The sequence below is a fragment of the Macaca mulatta genome, chromosome 1, assembly GCF_049350105.2.
Source record: "Macaca mulatta isolate MMU2019108-1 chromosome 1, T2T-MMU8v2.0, whole genome shotgun sequence".
NCBI lineage: Eukaryota > Metazoa > Chordata > Mammalia > Primates > Cercopithecidae > Macaca > Macaca mulatta.
In genome coordinates, this window is record NC_133406.1 from 186,644,977 (window position 1) to 186,670,985 (window position 26,009).

The 26,009-nt window shown below is 43.7% G+C and overlaps 2 protein-coding genes across 13 annotated transcripts in view; one reads left to right on the top strand and one right to left on the bottom strand.

Moving 5' to 3' along the window:
• LRRC42 (leucine rich repeat containing 42) lies at positions 1–21,934 on the bottom strand. The gene is made up of 8 exons (XM_001113152.5): positions 21,447–21,934; positions 15,520–16,006; positions 9,849–9,980; positions 7,681–7,799; positions 6,348–6,436; positions 6,061–6,174; positions 1,792–1,876; positions 1–504 (listed from the first exon to the last, which is right to left on the bottom strand). Exons 2-8 carry the CDS (start codon positions 15,990–15,992, stop codon positions 230–232), a joined length of 1,287 nt encoding a protein of 428 aa, XP_001113152.2. The 5' UTR covers positions 15,993–16,006; positions 21,447–21,934; the 3' UTR covers positions 1–229.
• IFT25 (intraflagellar transport 25) overlaps positions 21,641–26,009 on the top strand; it is a 24,906-nt gene continuing 20,537 nt past the window's right edge. For 5 of the 12 annotated variants that reach the window (XM_077994105.1, XM_077994112.1, XM_077994118.1 and 2 more), the window contains exon 1: positions 22,338–22,412. The gene's annotated coding sequence lies outside the window, so the exon portion shown is untranslated. Of the gene's footprint in view, positions 21,760–22,048; positions 22,172–22,242; positions 22,413–26,009 lie in introns of those variants that run through there. The other 7 variants (XM_015139514.2, XM_077994106.1, XM_028845191.2 and 4 more) reach the window with 5 other exon arrangements.

Sequence of the window (26,009 nt, forward strand, 5' to 3'; positions counted from 1 at the left end):
TTAAGGACAGCAAAAATGTTTATTTGAAAAAATTACTATGTATTGAAAATATACATTAGAAATTATTACATACTTCCATAGCATTCCCCTCCCCCACCACAAAAGTAGAAATATCTGCTTGCTATGCTAATGCCATAGGTAAATTCAAACAAAAAGTAAATCATCCTCAGTCTCCTTTACTCAAACATTAGAGCTGGGGGCCAGAGAAAGGTCAACCTGTATCTACTAATCAATAGGAATTTAACAAGTCCCAGTCATCCACAGCAAGACATACATATTTCTGCTTTGAAGGTTGTGAAGAATTATTCTGTTCTGTCTCTGACTCCTCAAAAGGTCTCTTCTTGCTCTTCTTTGACTCCTGGCTTGAGATAGCTTCGTGTTTCAACACTGGCCCGTGGCAATCTGGGGCTTTCTCTTTATAGAACTGGAGTTTCTCAGAAGAGTTCATGTGGGGGTCTGCCAGGGGACACTTCAGTGGGGCTTCTGCTCGAGACCGCTTCCCATCTGTGACAGAGGTGAAGGGTGATGAGTTCACTACACTGGCATGCTAATCCCCTCATCAGTCTAGGATACCCCCAGGGATATGACAAAGGCCCAAACAGGGTGATATCTGCATTGACTGCATTTTGCCTTGAGTGCCCTGTAAGGTCGCTGTGGTATGCATGCAGGCATAGGTTGAAGGCAAGGACTCATACTACAGTTTGACAGATTTGGATTTAAATCCTAGATCTGCCTCTTCCTAGAAGTGACCGTGGGCAAGTGACTTGTCTGAAATTCTGTTTAATCACCTCTATAGGGATACAAAACCTATTTCATAAGGGTAATATGAAGATAAATGAAATAATGTACATAAAGTGATTAGCACAATGCTTGACACACACTAAAAGTCCCCAAAATGTTAGCCTTCATTATTTGAAATCTGGATTTGACTCCGTCTTCTAAGGGCCAAAGAGCAAACGATACAACCTATTTTACATTTTTTTTGGTATGTCCTGGATTCTTACTTGGTACCTTTATATTTTCTTCACTTTGATTTCATCAATTCCTTCTCTTTTAAAATCATGATAAAATATACATAACATAAAGTTTACCATTTGCACCATTTTTAAGTGTACAGTTCAGCGGTATTAAGGACATTCACATTGTGGTGCAATCATCACCATCCATCTCCAGAACTCTTTTTACCTTGTACAAATGAAACTCTGCACGTATTAAACAATAACTCCCTATTCCTGCCTGTGCCACCCCTGCCTCCCTAGTCACCACCACCATTCTGCTTGTTCTATGAATCTAACCTAGCTACCTTATACAAGAACAATCACATAGTATTTGTCCTTTTGTGACTAGTTTATTTTGCTTAGCATAACATCTTGCAGGCTCATCCACGTTGTGTCAAAGTTTCCTTACTTTTAAAGCCTGAAATACATTGTACGTACATTTCACATTTTGTTTATCCATTTATCTGTTGATGGACACATGGGCTGATTCCAACTTCTGGCTACACTTAATTCCTTTTTCATCTTCTGTATTCTATCTACTTTTGTACCACCACAAATCTTTTTTGGAACAAGATGATACATAAGTAATTTTAAAAAGCTGTCTTCCTGGTGCTGATGCTCAAAGCTAAGTGTGAACTTCTACTGTAAGCTATGCTAAGGGAATACAAGTCTTGGTGATCATAAATAAGCCAATACTACCATAATTAATTTTTCCAAGGAGGGAAAACAGGTGAAACTGCTTTAAGGATGCAAATAAAGGGCAAAAAACTTCAAAGGAAAGGGAATTTCTCACAGAAGCGCTGAGCTGTCGTTCTAGGCTCTGAGGTTTCCCGTGGCTTCACAGCTTCCGCAGTCACACGCTCCCACTGCAGAACGATCTGAAACATATTTGGAAAGATTTGAATCCAAACAAAATCTCGAGATTTTAATCTCAAGCCTTTCTTGTTCCCCCTTTTTCCCTCTCCATAAGCACAAACCCCTCTGGGAAATTTTACTTCAGATGCCTGGTGATAAGAATAAGAACCAAATCAAGTCTGAGTTTTCTGTTCTAATGCAGGAGTTGAGTCAGAACGCAAACACGTTGGATATATGTATCTGCATGACTAAGGGAAATCTATAAAGCTGATTTCCTTGTCTATTTTCATCTTTATTCCAAGCTGGAAATAAATTACATATCCTTAAACTAAATATTAAAACTTAAAACTTTAGTCGTAACACTTTCCACACATTCCTAGACTTACTCTCGTGCCTTAAAATACTCCAACTATAACTCAAACTCTTGTATGTAAAACGCCCATGTTTCCATACTCTCATAACATTATCATGACCAGTTTTTACTTTTTAAACTGTTACAAATATATTTTTATTATAAGCTGCTACCAATTCTTTTAGAAATAAGTGGCTGGGCCCGGTGGCTCATGCCTATAATCCCAGCATTTTGGGAGGCCGAGGCGGGCGGATCACGAGGTCAGGAGATCGAGACCATCCTGGCTAACACAGTGAAACCCCGTCTCTACTAAAAATACAAAAAAAAAAAATTAGCTGGGCATGGTGGTGGGTGCCTGTAGTCCCAGCTACTCGGGAGGCTGAGGCAGGAGAATGGCGTGAACCCGGGAGGCGGAGCTTGCAGTGAGCTGAGATCACGCCATTGCACTCCAGCCTGGGCAACAGAGCGAGACTCGGTCTCAAAAAAAAAAAAGAAAAGAAAAATGCCTGAATATAAACTATACATAAAGAAAAGCTAGGCCGGGCGTGGTGGCTCACGCCTGTAATCCCAGCACTTTGGGAGGCCAAGGCAGGCGGATCACAAGGTCAGGAGATCGAGACCATCCTGGCTAACACGGTGAAACCTGGTTTCTACTAAAAATACAAAAAAATTAGCTGGGCGTGGCGGCGGGCGCCTGTAGTCCCAGCTACTCGGGAGGCTGAGGCAGGAGAATGGCGTGAACCCAGGAGGCGGAGCTTGTAGTAAGCTGAGATCATGCCACTGCACTCGAGCCTGGGTGACAGAGTGACTCCGTCTCAAAAAAAAAAAAAAGAAAGAAAAGCTAATGATCCTCTCAGTATACCACGAATAACAAGAACTTTAAATTTAATATTTTTTTTTATTATGGAATGCAATGAAATGACCATAAAAAAGGTCAAGAAAAACATTTTCAGGACATAGGCAGTACAACACTGAATTTAAGAATATAGTTCCAGGCCAGGCTCAGTAGCTCACACTTGTAATCCCAGCATTTTGAGAGGCCGAGGCAGGCGGATCGCAGTCGAGACCAGGCTGGCCAACATGATGAAACCCTGTCTCTACTAAAAAATACAAAATTTAGCCAGGCGTGGTGGTCCCAGCTACTCGGGAGGCTGAGGCATGAGAATCACTCGAACCCGGGAGGCGGAAGTTGCAGTGAGCCAAGATCACGCCACTGCACTCCAGACTGGGCGACAGAGCAAAACTCTGTCTCAAAAAAAAAAAAGAATACAGTTCCAGGCCAGGCATAGTGGCTCACACCTATAATCTTTGCACTTTGGGAGGCCGAGGTGGTAGGATTCCTTGAGCCCAGGAGTTCGAGACCAGCCTGGGCAACATGGTGAAACGCCATCTCTATTTAAAAACAAACAAAAAACCAGTTCCAGAGTTGGCTCCACTACTTAATTGCCAGGGGACCCATGGCAAGTGATTTCTTAGTCTCAATTTCTTCATCTGTTAAGGATCAACGATAGTACACACTCCATAGGGCTATTTTAAGGATCAAACAAGATAATATACATAAAGAGTTTAGCACAGTGTCTGGTACACAAAAGGCACTTAATAAATATTAGTTACCATCTCTTCTATAATTTCCTGGTGATAAAAATGGGAACAGATTTCAGGGAACACCAGGATGGATTAATCAAACGTGTTGACTCAGTGGGCAATAGGGAAAATGATGCTTCCTTCCACTAAACAGAAATAAGAATGTCAATAAGAGCTGGTCGGGGATGGGGAAGAAGAAAATGAGTTTGGTTTGGGACAAGCTGAATTTGAGATGGCAGGTGGAGATTTACAGAGGATACCTGGGAATGGCTCTAGTGTCTAGAGAGGAATGCAGAGTCATCCTCGCAAGGACAGCTGGAGCTCTAAGAACACTGAAAGAGCACCTGGGGAGTGTGGAGATGTGGAAGAGGAGAGGAAGAAAGAGGAATCAGCCACAGCCAGAAGAGTGAGAAAGCTGTGGGAGAGCCAGGAGAGAGGCCCAGAGAAAAATAATAAGGCATGCATGTTTCTATCAAATGCTGCAGGAAAGCCAAAGAAGGTAAAGAATATCACCACCCACCTTCAAGAGGACCCTGTCAGGAGAGCAGGAGAGGCCAGAACTAAGTCGCAAGGGAGTAAGAACTGAGTAGGCACCGAGGGGATGGGGCAGACTGGACAGGAAACAATGCACAGCTGCACTGGGGAATGAGAACCATGCTAGAATAAGGACATCTTGCATTTATCTACAGAAAGCAGATGGACAACAAAGAGGGACAAATGAAGACATGCTGGGCAGGGGCAGGAGGGAAAAATCATTATTAGTAATTATCACAAGGGAAACTGGGTATCTTCAGGAACAAAATTTTTTAAAAAAGAAAAAAAAGGGCTTGTGACTAGAATAAAGGAGCATACTTGTTCTCTCCAATAGTAGGGAAGTGGAATACGGTTGAAGAAATGGAGAAATTCTGAGACAGAAATAGGGAATTAAGTGGACCCCTGTGAGACAAGAATGAGGGCAGGTGAGTGGAGTCAGTCTGCAACAGTTTCAATAACAGATCCCCAAGACATAAGCAAAGCAAAGCATTGCTACCAAGTCCTAGGGGCCCAGCTGAGGGTGGAGGGCAGGACTGCACTGGTCATCAACTTACTCTCAGGTCAGGCTGTCAGGTATTCTACTTGATCCTTCCCAAGCCCTGCTCAAGAGAGAGCCTGGTTTCTGCATTTTATGGATGAAGACAGAGACTGAAAGTTGCTTTAGGTTGTACAGCTATTGGGCTGCTGAGCCAGGATTCCGTGCCCAGGTCTTTCTGGCTCCACAGCCTATGCTCTTTCCACCATGTCACCTGCTATCAAACTGCAGCAAGCCTTTGTAAGACCATCCCACACCTGTCCCAAGTCCACTGGATGCATCTAGGTCTCATACAGCACTAGAAACTTTATCTGGCAATGCACCATGGTAATTCTTTCATCATGCATGTTCTGGACCAAGCTCAGTGTGCTTCTGAAACACAACTCACCAGTCTCCCTGCTTACTGTGGAGAGGTGATGCTACAATCCAGCAGGTAGACAGTTCTACCATTATGCATTATGGCTTGGAGCTAAGAAGGGATCCTGGACAGTTTGGTGGGTCCTCTAGGCCTCCACCAAGAAACACTGGTTAAAAGCATCTAAAGGAGAAAGCCACCAGTCACAGGGAAGGTGACATCTACTTGTGCTGTCCTACTTGGTTACTTTCTCACTTCCAACTTACATAGAAGACTCTGAATCTCACTTAAGTCTGTACTTTACCAAGTGAAGAAAGACCATCAAGACAAAAGGGAGTCAAAGTAAAGTTCTCTCACTGGTAAGACTCAGTGAGAGACGGACACGAGAGACACTTTCTCACTAAGGCCGTGGGAGGTAAGAAACTTTCCCAAAAGAAAGAGAAGAATCATATTTGAATCCTTATTTGCTGACACTAGAGTTTATTCTCTCTCCTGTATATACATACTACTAAGAGAATCCGTCCTTCTGAAGTTGGGTCAGACTGCTTTTTTGTATAGCAAGCCAGAATTCACTTATTTTCTGAGACATCTGTAAGATGACATTTTCTCCTAGGTCCAGTAAAGATAAGGCACAATCTAGTGACCAGAGCATGAGATATAAGGTCTGGCATCAATTCTTTAAGTATATGGGCCAGTTATAGCCCATCAGTGTCTCCAATTTGACATGAAGATGACAATTTAGCCAAGGAATACCAAGTGGATTACTGTTTATTCAATGTGTTGGATAAGACACTTGGAATTAAGATGAAAAGCTGCATCAACAGCAGGGAAGAAAAATCTGGAGTACCTGGTCAGCCCAGCCCTCTGTCTTGCAGTTACTATGATCAAATTCCTTCAAAGGCACTTTGGAGTGAACAAGGCCTATGTGGGTCTGGAGCTTGTGCTTGACGGTTTTGATATCCTAGTGAGGCAGAGACAGATCAGAAATGCAAATGCATTTGGTTAATTCTTACTTGCTTTCAGTAGTAAATAAAGACCATCATAAATACCAGCCCTTTCTAAATACCAATTAGCACAGGCAAAATATCAAATTGCTGAGTCTAGAAAAATGAGTGAAGGAACCAAAAGTCTTACCTTGAGCCCTGTCCCAGAGATATCTAAGCAGTTTAGTTTCCTAAAAGAAAAGAGGTATCCAATGCCTGCATCTGTGATCTCAGGGTTACCTAGATGTCAAAAACAAGGTAGCATTCTGTTACAAAATAAATGTTGTTAAAATGACAACCAAAAATAAGCTCAGAAAAAAGTCCAGGCAATGATAAACTACAAAACATTTGAGTTGGCAAACTTTTCAAAGTAAATTAAATGCAGAAGTCTGATCTTTACTATTCATAATGTAGAAGAGCTACACTCAATGATCCTTAAAGATCCTTTACAGCTCTTACTTTCTAGGAGTTGGGGATGAGCAGAAAAATAAATGAACCAGGTAGTTATCCCAAAGGGTTTAATTTGGAACCATATGAAAACATATATAAACATGTGTTAAAATGGTTCACCATACTTTATTCATGGCCATTTCACCTCCAAAGTAAAAGCATTTATTTTAAAAACATATTCAAGGGAACTCAGACACAGATACTATCACCACTCTTACCAACTTGCATTTTTTTTCAGAATCCTTTCTTATATATTACTTTCTCGCGTCAGAGAGTACTACACTTAGCCTCGAGTCCTCAAGGCCATAAGCATACTGCCTGGCACATTATAGATGCTCAAAAAATATCTGGTGAATGAATACACTTCCCTGGGAGGCAGACAGGACATTCATTATTATCCTCATTTTACAAAGGCCAAAACCAATGCTCAAAGTGGTTAAATAACTGGTCCAAAGGTATATAACTGGTAGTAAAAGTGGCAGAGCAAGAAGGGTCCTCGGACCTCAAACCCCTGCTCTTTCTATTCTTTTGGCACCATACTGTCCTGCCATAGAGTCAATGGATGCTCAGTTCAATTGCAAATGATCTCTGTCAACCTCTTACCATTGGAGTCAATGTCTTGTTAATTCAAGTAAGTTATCCGTTCATCCAGCTTTTCATCAGGCAAACATTGATAAAAAAGGACCTAGCTGACAGATACCAAGGATCAGAGGCTCAAGGAAAATAAAGATGAGTCAAAAGTCCTTTAAGTATGCAATGAATATGATGAAAGGTATCTCTGTTTGCACACAGCGAGTGGCATGGATGAATGTGAAAGGGTTTTTCCTACCCTAAAGAGGTGGTATATGCTGGAAAAGTCATTTGACCAGGAGTCAAGAGTCTCTGGCCTTGGTCCCGCTCTGCCACCAAGTTTCTATGGCACCCTGGAAAGTCACCTTTCCTTTCTTACCTCTAAAATGAAGGGGAAGAACAAGATGATCTCTAAGGCCATTCTTCCAACATTAAAATAATCTATAATTTCGAAGAAAACTTACATGATAAGTCTAATAACGTTAGATTCTCAAGGCCTCTTTTCATCACTCGAACTGGTGCTGTCATCTTCCGCACCCCAGCATCAGATAAACAATTATCCTTCAGGTGGAGCTGAGTTACACTAGGGTAACAAAGTACATACATAAATTACTCAGAGTTTGAGACAGTCTAGGTATAAAAACATGCTTTCAACATTTTCATTTAAAAATACAACATATCCTCTACCTCTTGCTATTTCATACCCAATGCATTTAACAGAGTTAAGCTCTTTTGGGCTGGGCATGGTGGCTCACACCTGTAATGTCAGCACTTTGGAAGACTGAGGCTGGAGGATCACTTGGGCCTGGGAGTTAGAGACTCCATCCCTAAAAGAAATTTTTAAAAATTAGCTTGCCAAGGTGCTGTGTGCCTGTGGTCCCAGCTACTTGGGAGGCTGAAGCAGGAAGATGGCTTCAACCAAGGATTTCAAAGCTTGCAGTGAGCTATGTTCGCACTACTGCACTCCAGCCTAGGAGACTCACAAAAAAAAAAAAAAAGATTTTTTGGTGCCACTTCAGTTACCAAGTGAGGGTTAATTTAGTGTCATGCAGTACTAATTTCAGAGGGCAGAGGGCACTAAAGGTATATTGTTGAATAAATGGACTTCCACTAAGGGGATAAATATACTTTAAAACAAAAGCTGCTTTTCTGACACATCGTGTGAAAATCAAAAACATTCTAAATATGTCAGGAAAGGCTGCTAAAGAACTCCTATGAGAATTCTTTTTGCAGAGCACACCATCCTCTAAATTTAACCAGCTTTATCAATCTAGATTTTCAGATTGGGTTAATAAAATATACCCATAACCCAATCCATCTGCTGCTAAGCTGGAATTGGTGTATTAATATGCTCCGTTTTCACATAAGAAATCTGAGCCTTGGTGCTGCCTAGGCTCACACAACAGTATCTTTTTATGGGGCAGTAGGTAGGTGTCACTGTCAGAAGCAGGCCTCAGGTAGCAGGTTAGACCCAGGTTTGTAATGCTGTTGTTCTGGGTGTTTATAAAACCACAGAGGAATCCATCTGTCCTCCTCTTTGTTGGTCAGAATAATCTGAGAGCAGTCAGACTATTTGTGAATGGTATGAACTGGGCTATTTCTTTAAATCATGGTTCCTGAAAATAATTTCTTTGGCTATCTTTAATAGCTCATTTCCTTTATAGTTGTAGCTCATTGATAGTTAAAGTAGCAAATGATAATGATTATTGACTATGGTATAATGTCTCATCCCTTGCTAGAATAAACTAGGACTGGATAAATAAAGGGCAAAACCCGAGGCGGGCAGATCACCTGAGGTCAGAAGTTCCAGACCAGGCTGGCCAACATGGCAAAACCCCTGTCTCTACTAAAAGTACAAAAATTAGCTGGCGTGGTGAGAGGCGCCTATAATCCCAGCTATCAGGAGGCTGAGGTAAGAGAATAGCTTGAACCCAGGAAGTGGAGGTTGCAGTGAGCCGAGATCGCACCACTGCACTCCAGCCTGGACAACAAAAGCAAGACTCCATCTAAAAAAACAAATAAATAGGGCTGGGTGCGTTGGCTCACACCTGTAATCCTAGCACTTTGGGAGGTCAAGGCAGGCGGACCACCTGAGGTCAGGAGTTCGAGACCAGCCTGATCAACATGGAGAAACCCCGTATCTACTGAAAATACAAAATTAGCTGGGCGTGGTGGTGCATGCCTGTAATCCCAGCTACTTGGGAGGCTGAGGCAGGAGAATTGCTTGAACCCTGGCGGGTGGAGGTTGTGGTGAGCTGAGATTGTGCCATTGCATTCCAGCCTGGGCAACAAAAACGAAACTGTCTCAAAAAAAAAAAGAAAAGAATAAATAAAGGGCAAAACTATTTTTCAACCCAGGTAGCTTCAAGTATTACATGTTTAAATAAAAGTTACTTAGAAAAAGAGAATCAACTAACTGACTTGAGTCAACTGACTGACTTTCTAAGGGTTGTCTAATCTACATTGCTTGTACCAAGTAAATGGAGATTTGGAGATTGACAATGTTTTAGAAAAAAATAAGCAAATCAACATAAGAAGAGGAAGTAATCAGCACTCCTGAAGATAATCCTGTTGGATCAGCCTTTAAAACAATACTGAAACAATTCATCTACAAGTGGTGACAGGTCAGTACCTAGATAGGGCTTCATTGGTGAGATGTTCTAGAAGTTCATGCTCATCTCCAAGCTTGCAACATGAAAGATCCAGGCAGGTCAGCTCCCGGAAAGACTTAATTTCCTCAAGTTTTTCTGAAATCACCAGATACCTATAAAGCATGGAGAGCAATCAATAGCTTCCCCCAACTCCTCTTAAAGCATTACCATTTGCGGATTTCTATCATAGTCAACATCCCACCACCCTATCAGGACACAGTACTATGGAATAAGCAGACTTCACTAATTACTATCAGGGCAAAGGCTGAAGTTTTCAATTAGTAAATGCCTTGAACATCTTTTTATGTGATGGTGAAATAAAAATTCTGAATAATAAAAAAATGTATATTAGCAAAGGAAAGTCACAAGTGAAGACATCTGCTTTGTTATCAGACAGACCTTGGCATTGGTGTTGGGACCTTACCTGAGAATTTCCAAACTTTAGGATACTCAAATTTTTAATTACTAATTCTTTTAAAGTCGCTTTTAATCTAATGCTCAACATCCTGTGATTTGAAAACTGGAGCAAGGTCAAGACCGGTTTCCAATCTGCACATCCCCCAGAACATACCAAGAGATATTTGGCACATCACATTTTATCTTGCCTGAACACTTCCCTGTGCCTTTGTTACCCTAACTTTACTCCAAAAGTATGTACAGCAAGACTGCTACAAGGACTCACTCCAGTCTAGATGGATATTAAGACAAACCCTGAGCACCAGCAACTTAATTACGTTGTAGCACCTTGCCAAGTTGTTATCTGGAAGCGTCAGGGAAGCCTCTGGAGAGGGAAAGGAGATCAAAACAGCATTCCACAGCCCAGGCTGGGGCCTCCGCCCTGCTTTCTAGTGGTTCATCTATCTCAGATGAGGTCAGTGAGAAAAAATGAAAGGGATTAGGTGTGACAGGAAACGGAGAGGAGAGGAACCTAAGAGGACAGGGAAACTGACTTGTGGCAAGAGCAGGCCTCTCTCATCCACCTTCCTCTTGGATGTCTAGAAGTTTCCACAGTAAGATGGTGTGTTAGGATCAGTGGGGTTACACCTAAGAGGTCACACCTCTCTTCCATCAGCAGGATCACAACTGCCAAAAACAGGATGGAATAATCAGAGGGCAAGAGGGGAGTTAATCTCTTTTCTTCCTACTTCCAAACAAAAAAAGATGTACTCAAACTAATGACTGGCCTGGCTGCTAGGTACAGATGGCCTGAGGCACTGATACCCCTTTAAAGGGTGGAACCTAAGCTGTCTGGAGATCGAGCTCAGCTGGGTACACAAAAGAGCCTTATTTACTCAGATGTATTTTAATTGCACTGTAAATACAGCTGCTGTTTTTCACCTTCCAATCACAGAGTTGAAGTGTGTTAATGGGGATTTAGGGGATTACTGGCAATCAGAGAAAGGAAAACACATATCCTTTGATCAATTAACCAAAAGATTTTTAGTAATTCTGAAACAAGGGTTCTCTGCAAAGGACATAACACTGTGTAATGTGATTAAGAAACATTACGAAACTCAAGGTTGAGGAACAAACGTGTTAGGCCACAGACACTACTAGATGCCAATCTAGGACATAATCGAAGCTCTAGGTTCTTGCTTGCAACCAGTCTTCCAAATTTTCCCTTAAAGGGTTCAGAACGGTACAGTGGAAAGGCAATAGAAAGAGCACAGACCAGATCTGAGTTTGGATTCTAACAGCCCAATTACTTGTGTGATTGTGAGACAGTTACTTAACCTTTCTGACCCTCAATTTCTCCAGCTACACAATGGGGCCAATGATTACTTCTACATCTAGTGTAATGCTACACTAATTTATGTCCTCATCAAATGTGAATGAAAAGTGCTATTCTCATTCCAGTCCGACCAATCTGCCACTACAACAGTATCCAGATATTGCAAATGGATAAACAGCATTTTCAATAGCATGGGAAATATTAAGCTATAAAGGTAGGTGGGGAAAAAACAGAATACAAGTTTTTTCAGGATTTTTGAGAAAAAGAGAAACAGTATTTTAAAATTCCATGGCATCTTGCAGGACCTCATGAAATAGTAGCTATTACTATTATGTCAATAACAAAAGGTGGTATTTTAAGGAAAACATACTTGCCTCCCCGTGACCACCAGCGGGATTAAAAATCACTGGGGTTTCAACACAAAGAAGAGAGTTTTCGTAAGGTTGGAATCCAGTTGCAAAGACACTTGCTTCTGGCAGGTAGCTTTGTGACTTAACCCCAAGATAGCAAGTGCCTGCACCTACCCAGTTATTTTATTTTCATTTATTTTTTCAAGCTCATTACTTTTGACCTGAACTCCTTTGTGCTGACAAAACCTCTTGGACTGCAGCTACAGCCCTGGATTGCAAATGCAGCCTCAAATTTCCTGCCCTCTATTTTCCTTCCAAGGATTCAAAAGAAGAGGGGTTTTGATCACAATTCAAAGTCTTACATTTGAATGAGACAGTCAAGTCTGGAATTGCAGCAATAAAATACAGGCTAAAAGATTATGTTCAGAATGTTTTCTGTATTTTCTGGCTGGGCGTGGTCGCTCACGCTTGTAATCCCAGCACTTTGGAAGGCTGAGGTGGGTGGATCACTTGAGGTCAGGAGTTCAAAACCAGCCTGGTCAACATGGTGAAACCCTATCTCTACCAAAAAATACAAAAATTAGCTGGGCACGGTGGCAGGCGCCTGTAGTCCCAGCTACTCGGGAGGCTGAGGTGGGAGAATCACCTGAACTTGGGAGGCGAAGGCTGCAGTGAGCCAAGATCACGCCACTGCACTCAAGCCTGAGCAACAGAGTGAAACCCTGTCTCAAAAAGAAAAAAAAAAAAAGTGTCCTATATTTTCTGATTATTATATAAATGTAAATGTTTCTTACATTTTCTGATAATGTATCACTTTCATTGAAAAAAATAAAATATAGAAAAGTATAAAGAATATAAAATCAATTCCAATCCCACCATCTAGACTACTTTTTGGTAGGTTTCTTTTTTCTATCTATGCAGTACATACATTTTAAAAATCTCTTTCTTAGAATATTATCTTAATAGTTACATAATATTTCATCATATAAATATACTATAATTTGCTTAACCAATTCCCTACTGTTGAACACTTAGTTTTTAGATTTTCACTCATACAAACAGTACTACAATGAACACTCTTTTGTAAAAATATCCATTCCCATCTTTGATTATTACATTAGGGATTAGAATAGATTCTTAGTAAATAGAATTAATGGGTCAAACAAACAGTATGGATGTTTTCAAGGTTCTTGATACATATTGCCAACCTGATTCCAGAAATGCTACACTAATTTATGTCCTCATCAAATGTGAATGAAGAGTGCTATTCTCATTCCAGTCCGACCAATCTGCCACTACAACAGTATCCAGATATTGCAAATGGATAAACAGCATTTTCAATAGCATGGGAAATATTAAGCTATAAAGGTAGGTGGGGAAAAAACAGAATACAAGTTGTACAAAGTATATATTCCCAAATGCATAAAAATAATATATTTGAAAATGATCACGTGAGATTATGAATTTTTTAGTACCACAATTTTATGTATTCCCCAAATAGTATATATTGCTTTCATAAAATAATTTTAAAACAAGATATACATCACAATTCTATTTTGCCACTGTTCTAACTTTTCAACAACGAATACATAAATAACTTGGAAGAAAAAATGAAGGGTAAAATGTATTTTAAATGCATAAGCTACAATGAAATATTGCTTGACTTTTTCCTTTAGGCAAGGTAATTTTTTTCCTTTCCACTGGCAGCAGCTCCAAGCCCAGCCACGACTGAGACCATAGTCCAGAGACAGAGCTTTCAAGGTGCCTGCTCAGTTTATGAGCCAAGTTTCTGTCCTTTTCTACATGTGTTTATGTCTTTTCTTTTTAAAATATAGTATTTGGCCTGTGGTGAAACCATTAATTCTATGAGCTGATTAAATAAAGATCATTTTTCCTTTATTAAGCATATGAGTTTACCTTCTGTTTTCAGATATGGCTTTCTCTTACATACATTTTTTGTTCAGCCCTTGTTATAATGCTCATACAGATAAGCTGCCGGCTGGGCACAGTGGCTCACGCCTGTAATCCCAGCACTTTGGAAGGCTGAGGCGGGTGGATCACCTGAGGTCAGGAGTTTGAGACAAGCCTGGCCAACGTGGTGAAACCCCGTATTACTAAAAATACAAAAAATTAGCCGGGCGTGGTGGTGGGTGCCTGTAATCCCGGCTACTTAGGAGGCTGAGTCAGGAGAATTGCTTAAATCTGGGAGGCGGAGGTTGCAGTGAGTCGAGATTGCACCACTGCACTCCAGCCTGGGAAACAAGAGTGAAACTCCATCTCAAAAAAAAAAAAAGAAAAAAAACAGTAAGCTGCCTTTCAGGTCTAATCACAGAATAGTTCATACAGTAGTATACAATAAAGCTATTTTTAAAACCTACAAGTAGGCCAGGCACGGTGGCTCACGCCTGTAATCCCAGCACTTTGGGAGGCTGAGGTGGGCGGATCACGAGGTCAAGAGATCGACACCATCCTGGCCAACGTGGTGAAATCCTGTCTCTACTAAAAATACAAAAATCATGGTGGCACATGCCCGTAATCCCAGCTACTGGGGAGGCTGAGGCAGGCGAATCGCTTGAACCAGGCAGTTGGAGGTTGCAGTGTGAGCTGAGATGCCACTGCCACTCCAGCCTAGTGACAGAGTGAGACTGTCTCAAAAGAAGAAGAAAAAAAAAACCTACCAATATTGATGATAAATGATTTTCAAATTATGTGAAGAAAGCAAGGTCCATTAGAATGTATGCAGCATGCTGCCATTTGTATAACAAAGAAGGGAACTACATAAACATGTATGTGTGTAGAATATCTTTAGAATGGTATTTTAAAAACTGGTAACAGTATTTGGTCTCTGGGGAGAGGAAACTGGAGATGAGATAGGAAGAAGGCTTCTGTTTCATTTTATGCCCCTCTGTGTTTGTGTTTAAATTGTTTGCCTTGTATATTTTTATTGTTTTTTGCAAGTTTAAAAAGAAATTAGATGTTTTGAAAGTGTTTTTACATGATGGTAGAGTAAAAATTTTAAATAAAGCATATGAGCAAAGGCAAGTCACAAGAGAAAAAATATCTGCTTTGTTAGACTATAGACCTTAATGTAGGGACTTTATCTGAGAATTGCCAAACTTTAGGATATTTGAAATTTTAATCACCCAATCTTTTAAGGTCATTTTTTATCTAATGGTCAGTATTTAGTGGTCTGAAAACCAAAAACAGGCCCCCAAACTCTGGATACTACTCTCCCCATCTGCAAGAGCATATCAAGAGATATTTGGCAGATCACATTTTGTCTTTTCTATTTTCTCTTTGAAAGCTGGTAGAAGAATATTTTCTACTTAATGGAGGAGCTGTGACAACTAATCCTTGTAAAATGATTTCAGAATAAAGTTAAGTGTCGTCTCGTCTAAGACATGAGGAGAAGGAAGAGTGATTTTTTCAATATGGTCTTTCACTTTGTATATGGAAGTTCTAACCTGAAGTGCTATTTGATGAGGGAAGCCCCTGAGCCCACTAAGCCCCAGAGCTTGACAGAATTAACACACCCAATAAAATACTGAATAACCTAATTAGAATACCCACCTGTTTCGCAAACACAGGGAGCAAAGCACCAAACTTCCATAGGCCTCAGTGAATTTCTGTAAAGCCCTCAGCCCTGCACCTGGCTCAGTGAATTTCTGTCTGGCTTCAGCAGCAGAGAACAGCTTTTCGGCAATCTGCTCAGGAAAGCCAATAAGGGAATCAATGTGATCCACATTGTCGGAGATGAAGCCCAGGACAAGGCTGAAGAGGGATTTGGCGGAGTACCGAAGATTCCCCTCCCGGGTATATGTGAAGATGAAATGATCAGTCTTCTCTTTCCGTGCAGTGTCGTCTTCCCTGTTCATGCAAAGCTCCACAGAAAAGCCTTTGGGGAATAGTCTGAAAGGCCTTGGCTTCTGCAGGCTACTCCTGACACCATCCAGAGCCAGATTGACCATGTGCAGCTGCCCATTTTCTCGCACGTAGATGGGCCCTGGGTCTAGGTGGTTTTCTGAGCTGAGGTAGTAAGACATTGCCTTGGTAGCAACTGTGAAAGCAAGGCACAGGGAAGCAAATCCAATTAAAATGCCATTTGTAACATGTAACTTCATCTTGCTGTGCCCAGGGCTTTATGAGCCTACCAGGCAGGACTGGTGGCTGTTTTAGGAAAAGCAAAACTTACCAGTTGCCTGGGAACTTTGGCATTCGAGGTTGCCTTTATTGCCTCTACCTGGAATGCCCCTTCCTACTCTCCCCTTTTTCTTGTTTATCTGGCCATCTCCTACTCATCTTTCAAAACCCAGGTCAAGGCCAGACGCAGAGGCTCACGCCTGTAATCCCAGCACTTTGGGAGGCCGAGGCGGGTGGATCACCTGAGGTCAGGAGTTCGAGACCAGCCTGGCCAACATGGTGAAACCCCATCTCTACTAAAAATACAAAAATTAGCCGAGTGTGTGCCTGTAGTTCCAGCTACTCGGAAGGCGGAGGCAAGAGAATCGCTTGAACCCAGGAGACAGAGGTTATGGTGAGCCAAGATCGTTTCACTGCACTCCAGCCTGGGTGACAAGAACAAGACTCCAAAACAACAACAACAACAACAACAACAAAAACCCCAGGTCAAAATCTCATCTTTAAAATTCACACTAAGGAAGTTGTCACAGATGTCAGCAAAGATTCATTTATGTGTAAATTAATGGCAGCAAGTTTATACTAGCAAAACAATTGGAAAATAACCTAAATGTCCAATAATTGGGATGTTAATAAATACGTTACGACTTATACGTACCATGGAATGTGATAAAGTGATTAAAATTATAAATTTTTTAAAAATGTGTTTACACACAGAAAAAAGACTAGAAATAAATTAACTTCCTGGCTAGCTTGACACAGTCCACAAACTTCTTGGTTGCGCTTGGTTCACTGTTCTATTTATTTGTTTCTGAGTCTGCCATCTGCTGCTTTGAGCTCCTTGAGAGGGGGAACCATGTTGAATTCATGCAGACTCTATAACACAGTGCCCTGGCATCTTACAGTCCCTGAGCAGATAGTGTGCAACCAACGTTTACTCATTTGCTAAATTTTACAAAGCCCAAAAGTAACAGGATTTTTTTTTAATCTAGAAATAAACACCTCCACTACAAGAGCTACATAAAAGCTATTCTAGCCTTTGGACACTTCGTATCTATTAAAGTTCTATTAGGGCAGTTTTAACATAAAAAAGTCAAACAGTTGGGCATTTCTGCAGTCATGTGGGTAATATTATGTGCCCAAGAACTGGAATACTTGTTTTCCTCCTGAGTAACCGTGAGATTTCAAAATACATGAAAAAGTGCTATGTTAAATAAAATGAAGGTATTTATTTGATGATCATTTCTACAATTTAAAGGGAGAAGAGAGGTAGAATATCATACAGGCCTGATAATATCCCTAAAAGAATATGATTGAGTTTTAGAGTGAACCAACTCAGCTTCTTCTGCATCAATGTGGGGCCACAATGTGGCCCTGAAGCCACTTACGAGTGTCAGCCACATTTAAGTCCGTGATCAAAAATGCTGAGTCTCTGGAGATGAAATAATGGTCCTGTGTGTGGGAATCAGTACTATCCATGTTTCTCTCAAGGATAATTATGTGTATAAAAGCACGAGAGAAGAGTATTCTGCCTAGCTCTAGAGCCTCACTCTTTCCTGCTCATCTCCTTATGTCCTACAATCTTTGGCCCTGTCATACTACCCAGGTAAACTGGCCATGCTCTCATGTCCCACTGGCCATTGCCCGTTCTGTTCCCTTTGGCTGGAACATCCTGCTCTGCCTCCCTGACCTAGCTAATTCCTACTCATCATTAACATCGTTCCTCTTCTGGGAAACCTTCCCTAACCCCTGCACCAGTATGTGCCTGTCTGGTTTTCCCAGAGCACCTAGTCTCTCCTACATAGCACTTAGCACCATGTACTATGTCTGTTCACTTGTTAATGTACCCAGAGTGGTGAGCTTTTTGAAGGCAAGGTACTTATTTGATTCATCTATCTTTCCCAGGCCTGACATAGTGCCTAGCACTAAGTAAGCCCTCAAAAGATATTTGCTGAACTGTATGAAAGGAAGGGTAAGACCTCAAAGGACAAACTTAGTGCTCTCAGTTGCAGGGCCTGCTGATACTGTTGCTAGGAGCCAGCTCCTTTTCCAGGCAACAGCTGCAGGCTCCTCCCCCACTTGCCAGACCATTCTGCAGGTGGCAAAGGCAAAGCAGACGATGGGAGTATATTGCTACTGGTACTACAAGGGGTGGGAGACAACTAAACTAAAAAACAAGGGGAAAAAAATTCTGTCACAGTGCTAGCTCTTACAACCCATACTTTTCTCTTGCCAGCATTTACAGCGCCTGCTGCTAAGGAGATGCCTCATTTATTCTGAGCTCTTCTTCCAGTAGGGGTGAGCATCTGGACCCTCCAACCTTGCAGACCTTAATTTTGACTGAGGAAGTAAAGCAGATGTCCTTTGGTTTTTTATCCCTGTCATTTAACATTCAGAGCTCTACTCTACCTGTAGATCAGAAAGCAGATGCTAGGTATGGCCCTAAAAAGGACTGACGTGATTTTAACAACAGAAAGACAAATTCTATGGAAGATACCCTATTATAGTGGATGAATACACTGTGAACTCCCTGAGCAATGAAACAGGGTCTGCCCATCTGTATTGCCCCCAACCCTCACCCCTAATAGTGTCTTCCACAAATACTGTTGTAAAATGGACAAATGGATGGATGGCTGGGTGGGTGGGTGACCACTTCAGATGAAAATCAGAAGTCTGATTCCATCCAGCAGAGGGCACAAGCAGCTTGGGACTAGAGTAAGGACCCTAATCTGGGCTCCTCAAAATCTGGGATGCTTTGGCTTCCAGGGATCATTTTCAAGAAAAGGGAACGGTTCTGGTTTTTTGTTTGTTTTTCTTTAGATTACCCATCAAATACCATTTCTCTTTCTAAATGAGGAAAAAATAAATACAATTTTTTCCTGGAGAGTAAACCCACATCATTTGTCCAGAAGCCACTGGAGGAATTGACTTTGGTTCAGGAATCCTGGTGTCCTTTAATTTCTACTACTAAATCAGCACGTCCTGCATTCTCCCAAAAAGGAGCTTCCTGAGAGTCTATGAGGTACTATAACATGATCTGAGGTACTATAACATGATCTAAGCATTAAATTAACATTTGAACCCTTCAAGGCTAAGGACCAGAAAGGCAAGAGAATTCTACATAAAACTTCTCTACTTGGGTTTATTTGACCCTCGCTAATGTACAGGATGGTGTACAGGGTGGTGTATTACAAATGGACCTGTTCTAAACCATGGTGAAAACCCCATCCAAATTGAAAAATTAAAATACTTAGTCACTACAATAATAACAATGTCCAATGTAGATCGTAGTAGCTGTATTATATATTGGATCAAGAGTAACAGCGACATTTTGATAGTCTCCCAGCCTGCTACAGTAAGGCAGCTTTGTAACCCATACGACAGCATAGAAAAATATTATAATCATGTATGTTCTAGCATTTGGTCACCACAAGAGAGCCAAAGTTACCACGAAGTGTACCATTTCATCAAATGAATGAAACATAGCTGTATTACATTAAAAACTCAGTTCTATACAGCTTTCTTGAAAAAGGCCAGATAAAATTATTGATACTACACATGACAGTTTTTTAGACCTTGAATCCAGTTTTCCAAGCAAAAAGCATGACTATCCCAGTCAGGTGAACTGGGGTTATCAGGGAGCCCACAGGGTAAAATTATGAGCTGAATTTACAGCTAATTTGAAGAGAAGAAGAAAATACCTAACTTCAGAAGATAAAGTAAGATAAAAATCCCCTAAGAATAGTAAGTTGTAGGAATAACTATGATGTTTAACGATACTGGATGATGGCTACCATTTATTAAGCACCTACCAGTTGCCAAGCACTGTTAGGTACTATATAAAGTGATCTCATGTAATCTCTAATGAACCTATGAGGTCAGTATTGCCTTTTAATAGACAAAGAGACCCACGGAAGTAAAATAACTTACTCTAGAACAGAGCTAGTAAGTGGCAGAGCCAGAATTCAATCTCAGGGTCGCATTACTGCAAAGCTCAAGCTCTTTCCTTGGCATGATGCTGTTTCTCAAGACTAAAAATATGACATCAGCCTTAAGGATAGAAAAAAAAAAATGTGAAAAATTAATCTCACCCACCTGTTTGATCCCTCTAGTATTCACTGGTTGAAGCCTGAGGGGAGGGGGAAGGGATAAGATTGAAAAAAAAAAAAAACGAAAACCGGTGCACATCTAGGGAAAGAGCTGGTGGGAACAGAGCCAAGACAGTTACAACGAGGCCTCCCTTCTTCCCTCTGCCAGGCCCAAAATGAGCTACATCTATATACCAGGAGAACATCTGCCAGCCCATGGCCTTCATCCCAAGGCTGCCCACACTTAGTTTATCTGAAAATGCAGTATTCTTGGGAAAATTTCTAAATAAAAACCTGAACAGAAACTAAACTGTGGGTAGTTCTAAACCAGCAATAACCAACAATCCACCTTCATTGTTCTGTGTGTCCCCATTCTTCAATTTTCAACTTTCCTCACTACTTTTTTCCTATAATATGCACTTTACTGCCTTCTCATCCATACCTTTTCCTCTCTCAGGCTCCCTACTGCCCCCCAAGAACATGCCAATCTCTCCCACAATGTGACTCTTAACAACTCTAGCGCTTCTCACACCAAAAATCCTAACCCCACTCCCTTCGCTCACCTCAGCTCCCCTGCCCGCCTCAAGCCTCAGACCCTTCCAGCCCTTCCGTGCTCCTGCTGAAAGGTGGCTTGCTTGTTCCACAGACCCAACCCTTCCAACCTCCAATCTCCCAACCTCCACCTGCCTCCCTTTCTTTCCCCAACTCCTCCACCCCCACTCCTTCCCTCCACCATCTATTCTTCCCGTCTTCCCACTCTAGGGGCTTCCCTCTCCTAGGCCCCCAATCTCTCCAACCCTTTCCTTGCCTTCTGTTCTCAATCTTCAAGACCTTCTTCCTTCACGCCTATCCCTAACTTGGCATTCCACACCCCCAACTTTTCTTCCCTGTCCCCAAGACCCCACCCTCTCTATTCCTATCCTAGCTCTTTTCCTCCTTGAACCCCTAAAATCCCATTTCCTTTCCCCATTCCTTCTTCCCGCTCTCTCCCCACGCGTGCCTCTCCCCGAGTCCACCCAGGCTAATCCTGCTCCCTATCCCACCCCGGCCCCGAACCCCAATTCTCACACGTCCCCATAGCCTGCCCCCGCACCCCTACGCCACCCTTAAATCCATCGTCCACACCCATATACCTCATCCTCCCCTCAACCCGCGCCCCGCCGTCCCTCTCGGGCTTCCCCTCCCCCACCCCGCCGCTCCCTAACACCCCGCCCCCGCTCCCACACGCAACCCGGGGCCCCGCGAGCGGCCCGGCCCGCGGCCGCCACCTACCTGTGCCCCTGCCCGGGGCAGCGAGCGGCAGCTCCTCTGTGGCGGCTCCCTCCTCCCGCGGCGCGGCTGACGGGGAACGGCTCAGCACCCCGGGCACAAAGCTAGGGAGGGTGGGACACAGCGAGGGTGGGAGGAGGGAGAGGGCTGGGGGCAACCAGGCGCTGTGGGACCGCGGGACCGGCGGGGACGGGGGAAAGGCTGGGCCGGGGAGGCGCGCGTGCGCGGGCCCCGGCACGAAGGCGGGGCCGGGTCTAGAGGCGGGGCCGGGCCCCAGGCAGGCGACCCGAGGGCCGAGGGTTTGGAACTAGCAGAGGTGGGCCCTGCGCGTGCGTGCTCGCGGGAGGGCGGATCCCCTGGGTCCTGCGGGCCCCAGGGATACAGCTGAGCTGGGGGAGGGTAGGCAGCGCAAGTCCTGGGACTGCCCTGGGAAAGGCGCTCGGGAGTGGTTGCGCATCTTGGCCCGCGAAGTAATGGGAGCTGGAGAAGGCGGGGTCAAGGGCGGGCGGGGCCTGTGGGAGGCGTGGCGCGAAGAGCTAGGGGTAGGAGGGGCCGAGGCCGCGGCGAGGGGGCGGGGCTGAGGCGGGGTGGGGCCTGTGGGAGGCGTGGCGCGAAGAGCTCGGGGTAGGAGCGAGCGCGCCCGGGAACTCTGCGGAGGCCGCGGCGGCGCGGGGGGCGCGGCTGAGGGCAGGGCGGGCCTGTCGGAGTCGTGGCGCGAAGAGCTCGGGGTAGGAGCGCGCGCCCGGGAACTCCGCTGTGGTCGCGGCGAGGGGGCGGGGCTGAGGGTGAGACGGGGCTTGTGGGAGGCGTGGCGCGAAGATTTCGGAGTTGGAGCGCGCGCAGTCCCGAACTCCGCTGAGGCTGCGGCGAGGAGGCGGGGCTGTGGGTTGGGGCGCTCTGCGTGGGGCGGGGCGAAAGGGAGGTTTCGAGCCAGGAAGGTACGGCGCCCAGAACTAAGGGGAGTCCCAGGCGAGCGGGCCGCGGGGTGGGCAGGCTGGTACCAGGGGGTGTGGGGGCCTGGCCGGGCAAGGCAGAAGGAAGGGGATGCTGGTGGGAAGGGAGCAACAGTGGAGGGTGGTGAAAAGACGAGCAACGGGAGGCGTGGAAGGGCCGTCGCGGGAGGTCTGACGCGGACCCGCCTTCTCCTCTAGACCCTGGAGGCGCCAGTGCCAGGCCTCGAAGCTCTTTGAGGCCAGAAATAGCGTCTTGACCACCAAAAGGGAAAACCAATTGTAAATCGAAATTAATTAGCCTACCAAAATGTAAGCTGTCAGCCGCAACGTAAGCCATCTAGCTATGAATTGTACTTAAGGTCGGGGGCATTTATTATATTCTTTACATACTTTGGGGCGAGGCCTCCACAAGTCTGAGGCTCTAGGGCCCTCGGAAGTCTGTCTCCACAGGGCCTGGGACTGAGGAGGAGGGTTTGGGATGGAGGTGAGAAGGTGGTGCCAGGGCTGGTTTGTCTTGGAAGCGGTGGCCTTGTCCCCGCGGAGACAAGCCGTAGGCCAGGTCCGCGTTTTCTAAAGTACACCACGTTCCCAATGGATGGTACTTGAAAGAGCATGAGGAGTCCAGCTGTAGCACCAGAACCAAGGGGGCTGGTCAGGTTGAAGGTCCTCTAAGGACTTGACCTGAAGAGGTTTGGAGAAAGAAGGACCACAAAGGGCATGTGAGCTAGCGATGAAGGGGTGAACTGGGGACGAAACCAGTGGCCCTAATTTGAAAGACAGGATAAAGCATCAGGGAATTCCAGGGTCAGGGATTGTAAAAAATGGAAAGGATAGCACCCCAGAGTGTACCACCTTTGGTAAACTGCGGCCCTGAGGAAATTACCTTGTTCTGAAGGGGTGGGGGATTAGACTACCTCCCAAACCTGCACTTTTGTTTTGTTTTTTGGAGACATCATCGCTCTGTAGCCCATGCTGGAGTGCAGTGGCGCGATCTCACCTCACTGAGCCTCCGCCTCTTGGGTTCAGGCGAGTCTCCTGCCTCAACCTCTGGATTAGCTGGGATTACCGGCGCCCGCCACCACACCCGGCTAATTTTTATATTTTTAGTAGGGACGAGGTTTCACCATGTTGGTCAGGCTCGTCTTGAACTGCTGGCCTCAAGTGATCCGCCTGCCTGGGCCTCCCAAATGCTGGGATTACAGGCGCCTGCCAACAGGTCCGGCTAATTTTTGTAGTTTTAGTAGAGGGGATTTCGAGGTTTCACCATGTTGCCCAGGCTGGTCTTGAACTTGTGAGCTCAAGCTGTCCGCCCATCTCGGCCTCTCAAAGTGTCAGGATTACAGGCGTGAGTCACTGGCGTCATTGTATGTATTTCTCTAAGGTTGGTTGTCTCTTGTCATTAACTGCAACAAAAGATAAAGAAAACCCAGTCTCTGCCATTTCTACTTAAGTAATTCTACCCAAAACAGGAAATAGGGAGGATAATGTTGAATATAGAAGGTGTGAAATGAGTTTTGCATTAAAGCATGTGTTTGCTTCTCAGAAAACTTAAGAATGTGAGGTAAGAAAAGAACTGAACACTTGGGAAGTACATTCTTTCCTATTCATCTCCATATCAACCCTGAAGTGTAACTCTTTTTTATTTTTATTTTTTTTATTTTTTTTTTTTTTTTTGAGACGGAGTCTGGCTCTGCCGCCCAGGCTGGAGTGCAGTGGCCGGATCTCAGCTCACTGCAAGCTCCGCCTCCCGGGTTCACACCATTCTCCTGCCTCAGCCTCCCGAGTAGTTGGGACTACAGGCGCCCGCCACCTCGCCCGGCTAGTTTTTTGTATTTTTTAGTAGAGACGGGGTTTCACCGTGTTAGCCAGGATGGTCTCGATCTCCTGACCTCGTGATCCGCCCGTCTCGGCCTCCCAAAGTGCTGGGATTACAGGCTTGAGCCACCGCGCCCGGCCATCTCTTTTTTAAAAAACAAGTTCTTGACCGGACACAGTGACTCGCTCCTGAAATCCCAGCACTTTGGGTGGCCAAGGTGGGCGGATCGCTTGAGCTCATGAGTTAGAGACCAGCCTGGGCAACATGGCAAAACCCTGTCCCAACAAAACAAAAAAATGAGCCAGGCTTGGTGGTGCGTGCCTGTAGTCCCAGCTACTAGGAAGGCTGAGGTGGGAGGATCGCTTGAGCCTGGGAGGCAGAGGTTGCATTGAGCCGAGATCACATGGTTGCACTCCAGCCTGGGCCATAGAGCCAGACCTTATCTCAAAAAAAAAAAAGTTATCTCCCTATAGCTCCAACCCTCACATTTCCACCCCCAAATAGATTACTGCATAGTTTCCCCAGCTTTACACTATTTATACATGGGTCCAATAATTACTTGTGGATGTGCTGTCCTCTATATGATGGTATATTTAGCAGCATTTTCCCTCCCAAGTTGTGACAGCTAAAACTTCACATGTTGTGAAGTGTCCGTTGGAGGCCAAAATCTACCCCCAGTCCAGTTGAGAACCACTGGAGTACGGAGTACAAGATAAACTTCATTGCCGTTAACTTGGCTTTTCAGATCTTTCATTATCTTTTCCCAATCTACCTTTCCTAGAATTTGACTCAGTCCAAGAGAACTACCAATGCAGGAATCCTGTCTTTGGCTTCCTCCATAGATTTCTTTGGCTTCTTCCATAGATTATGATCTTTTACTGACTTTTCTTGGATGTTTCCAGGGATGAAAGAAATTTAAAATCTTTACTTTGCACGAAAGTCCTTGTCTCTCCAAAGTTCCTGCTCAAAATGTGTATTTGTTGAGTTCAGTTCACACCCCTGGAGGTGTAAAAAATCCTTTTTCCATTTGTGAGCACCACTGAGAATAAAAATGGTAGTCATATTTCTATTTTTCACCTTCCTCTATGTAATATGGTTTATAGATCATCATGAACTTTTTACTCTCCTCTGAACAATATTGCGCCTGACGATGTCCTACTTAAAACATACTACCCAGAACTGAACACAGTGTTCTGGATGTGCGTCACACGATGTTAGTACGTAGTATATTATACTATTAGCTTCATGCTTATTCATCTTCCTTGACTCTGAAACTTGAAGGCAAGAACCAAGTCTTAGTCCCTAGGTTGTTATATTCGTCTTTGCAATACTAGCACAGTGCTTGGCCCTTAGTTCAACTGGTGTTCAAAAATGTTGATGGAATGTGGTACTTCCTTAAACTCTAAGATAGCATTCCATTACCTTTAGGGGCAGATAGAGTACACTGTTGCCTTATATTGACTTTGTGATCAACCAAACCTATATGTATCAGATCAGAGGTTGGCACACTTTTTTGTAAAGGGCCAAATAGTAAATATTTCAGGTTTTATGGGCCTTGTAGTCTGTTTCAGTGACTCAGCTATGTCACTGTAACATATAATCAGCCATAGGCAATATATAAGCGAATGAGCATAGCCACTTTCCAATATAATTCATGGACATTAAAATATGAGTTTCATGTAATTTTTGTGTGTCACAGTATATTTTGATTTTAAAAAATATTTTAAAATGTTAAACACATTTTTAGCTTGTGGGCAGTACAAAAACAAATGGCAGGCTAGATTTGGCTCACAGGCA

Coding starts and splice junctions, on each gene's coding strand:
- LRRC42 (XM_001113152.5), bottom strand. CDS start 15,992: ATGTCTTACTACCTCAGCTCAGAAAACCACCTAGACCCAGGGCCCATC. Junction 7,800..9,848: donor ACCAATGAAGCCCTATCTAG/GTACTGACCTGT, acceptor TTGTTACCCTAG/TGTAACTCAGCTCCACCTGA. Junction 6,437..7,680: donor AACGTTATTAGACTTATCAT/GTAAGTTTTCTT, acceptor TTTGACATCTAG/GTAACCCTGAGATCACAGAT.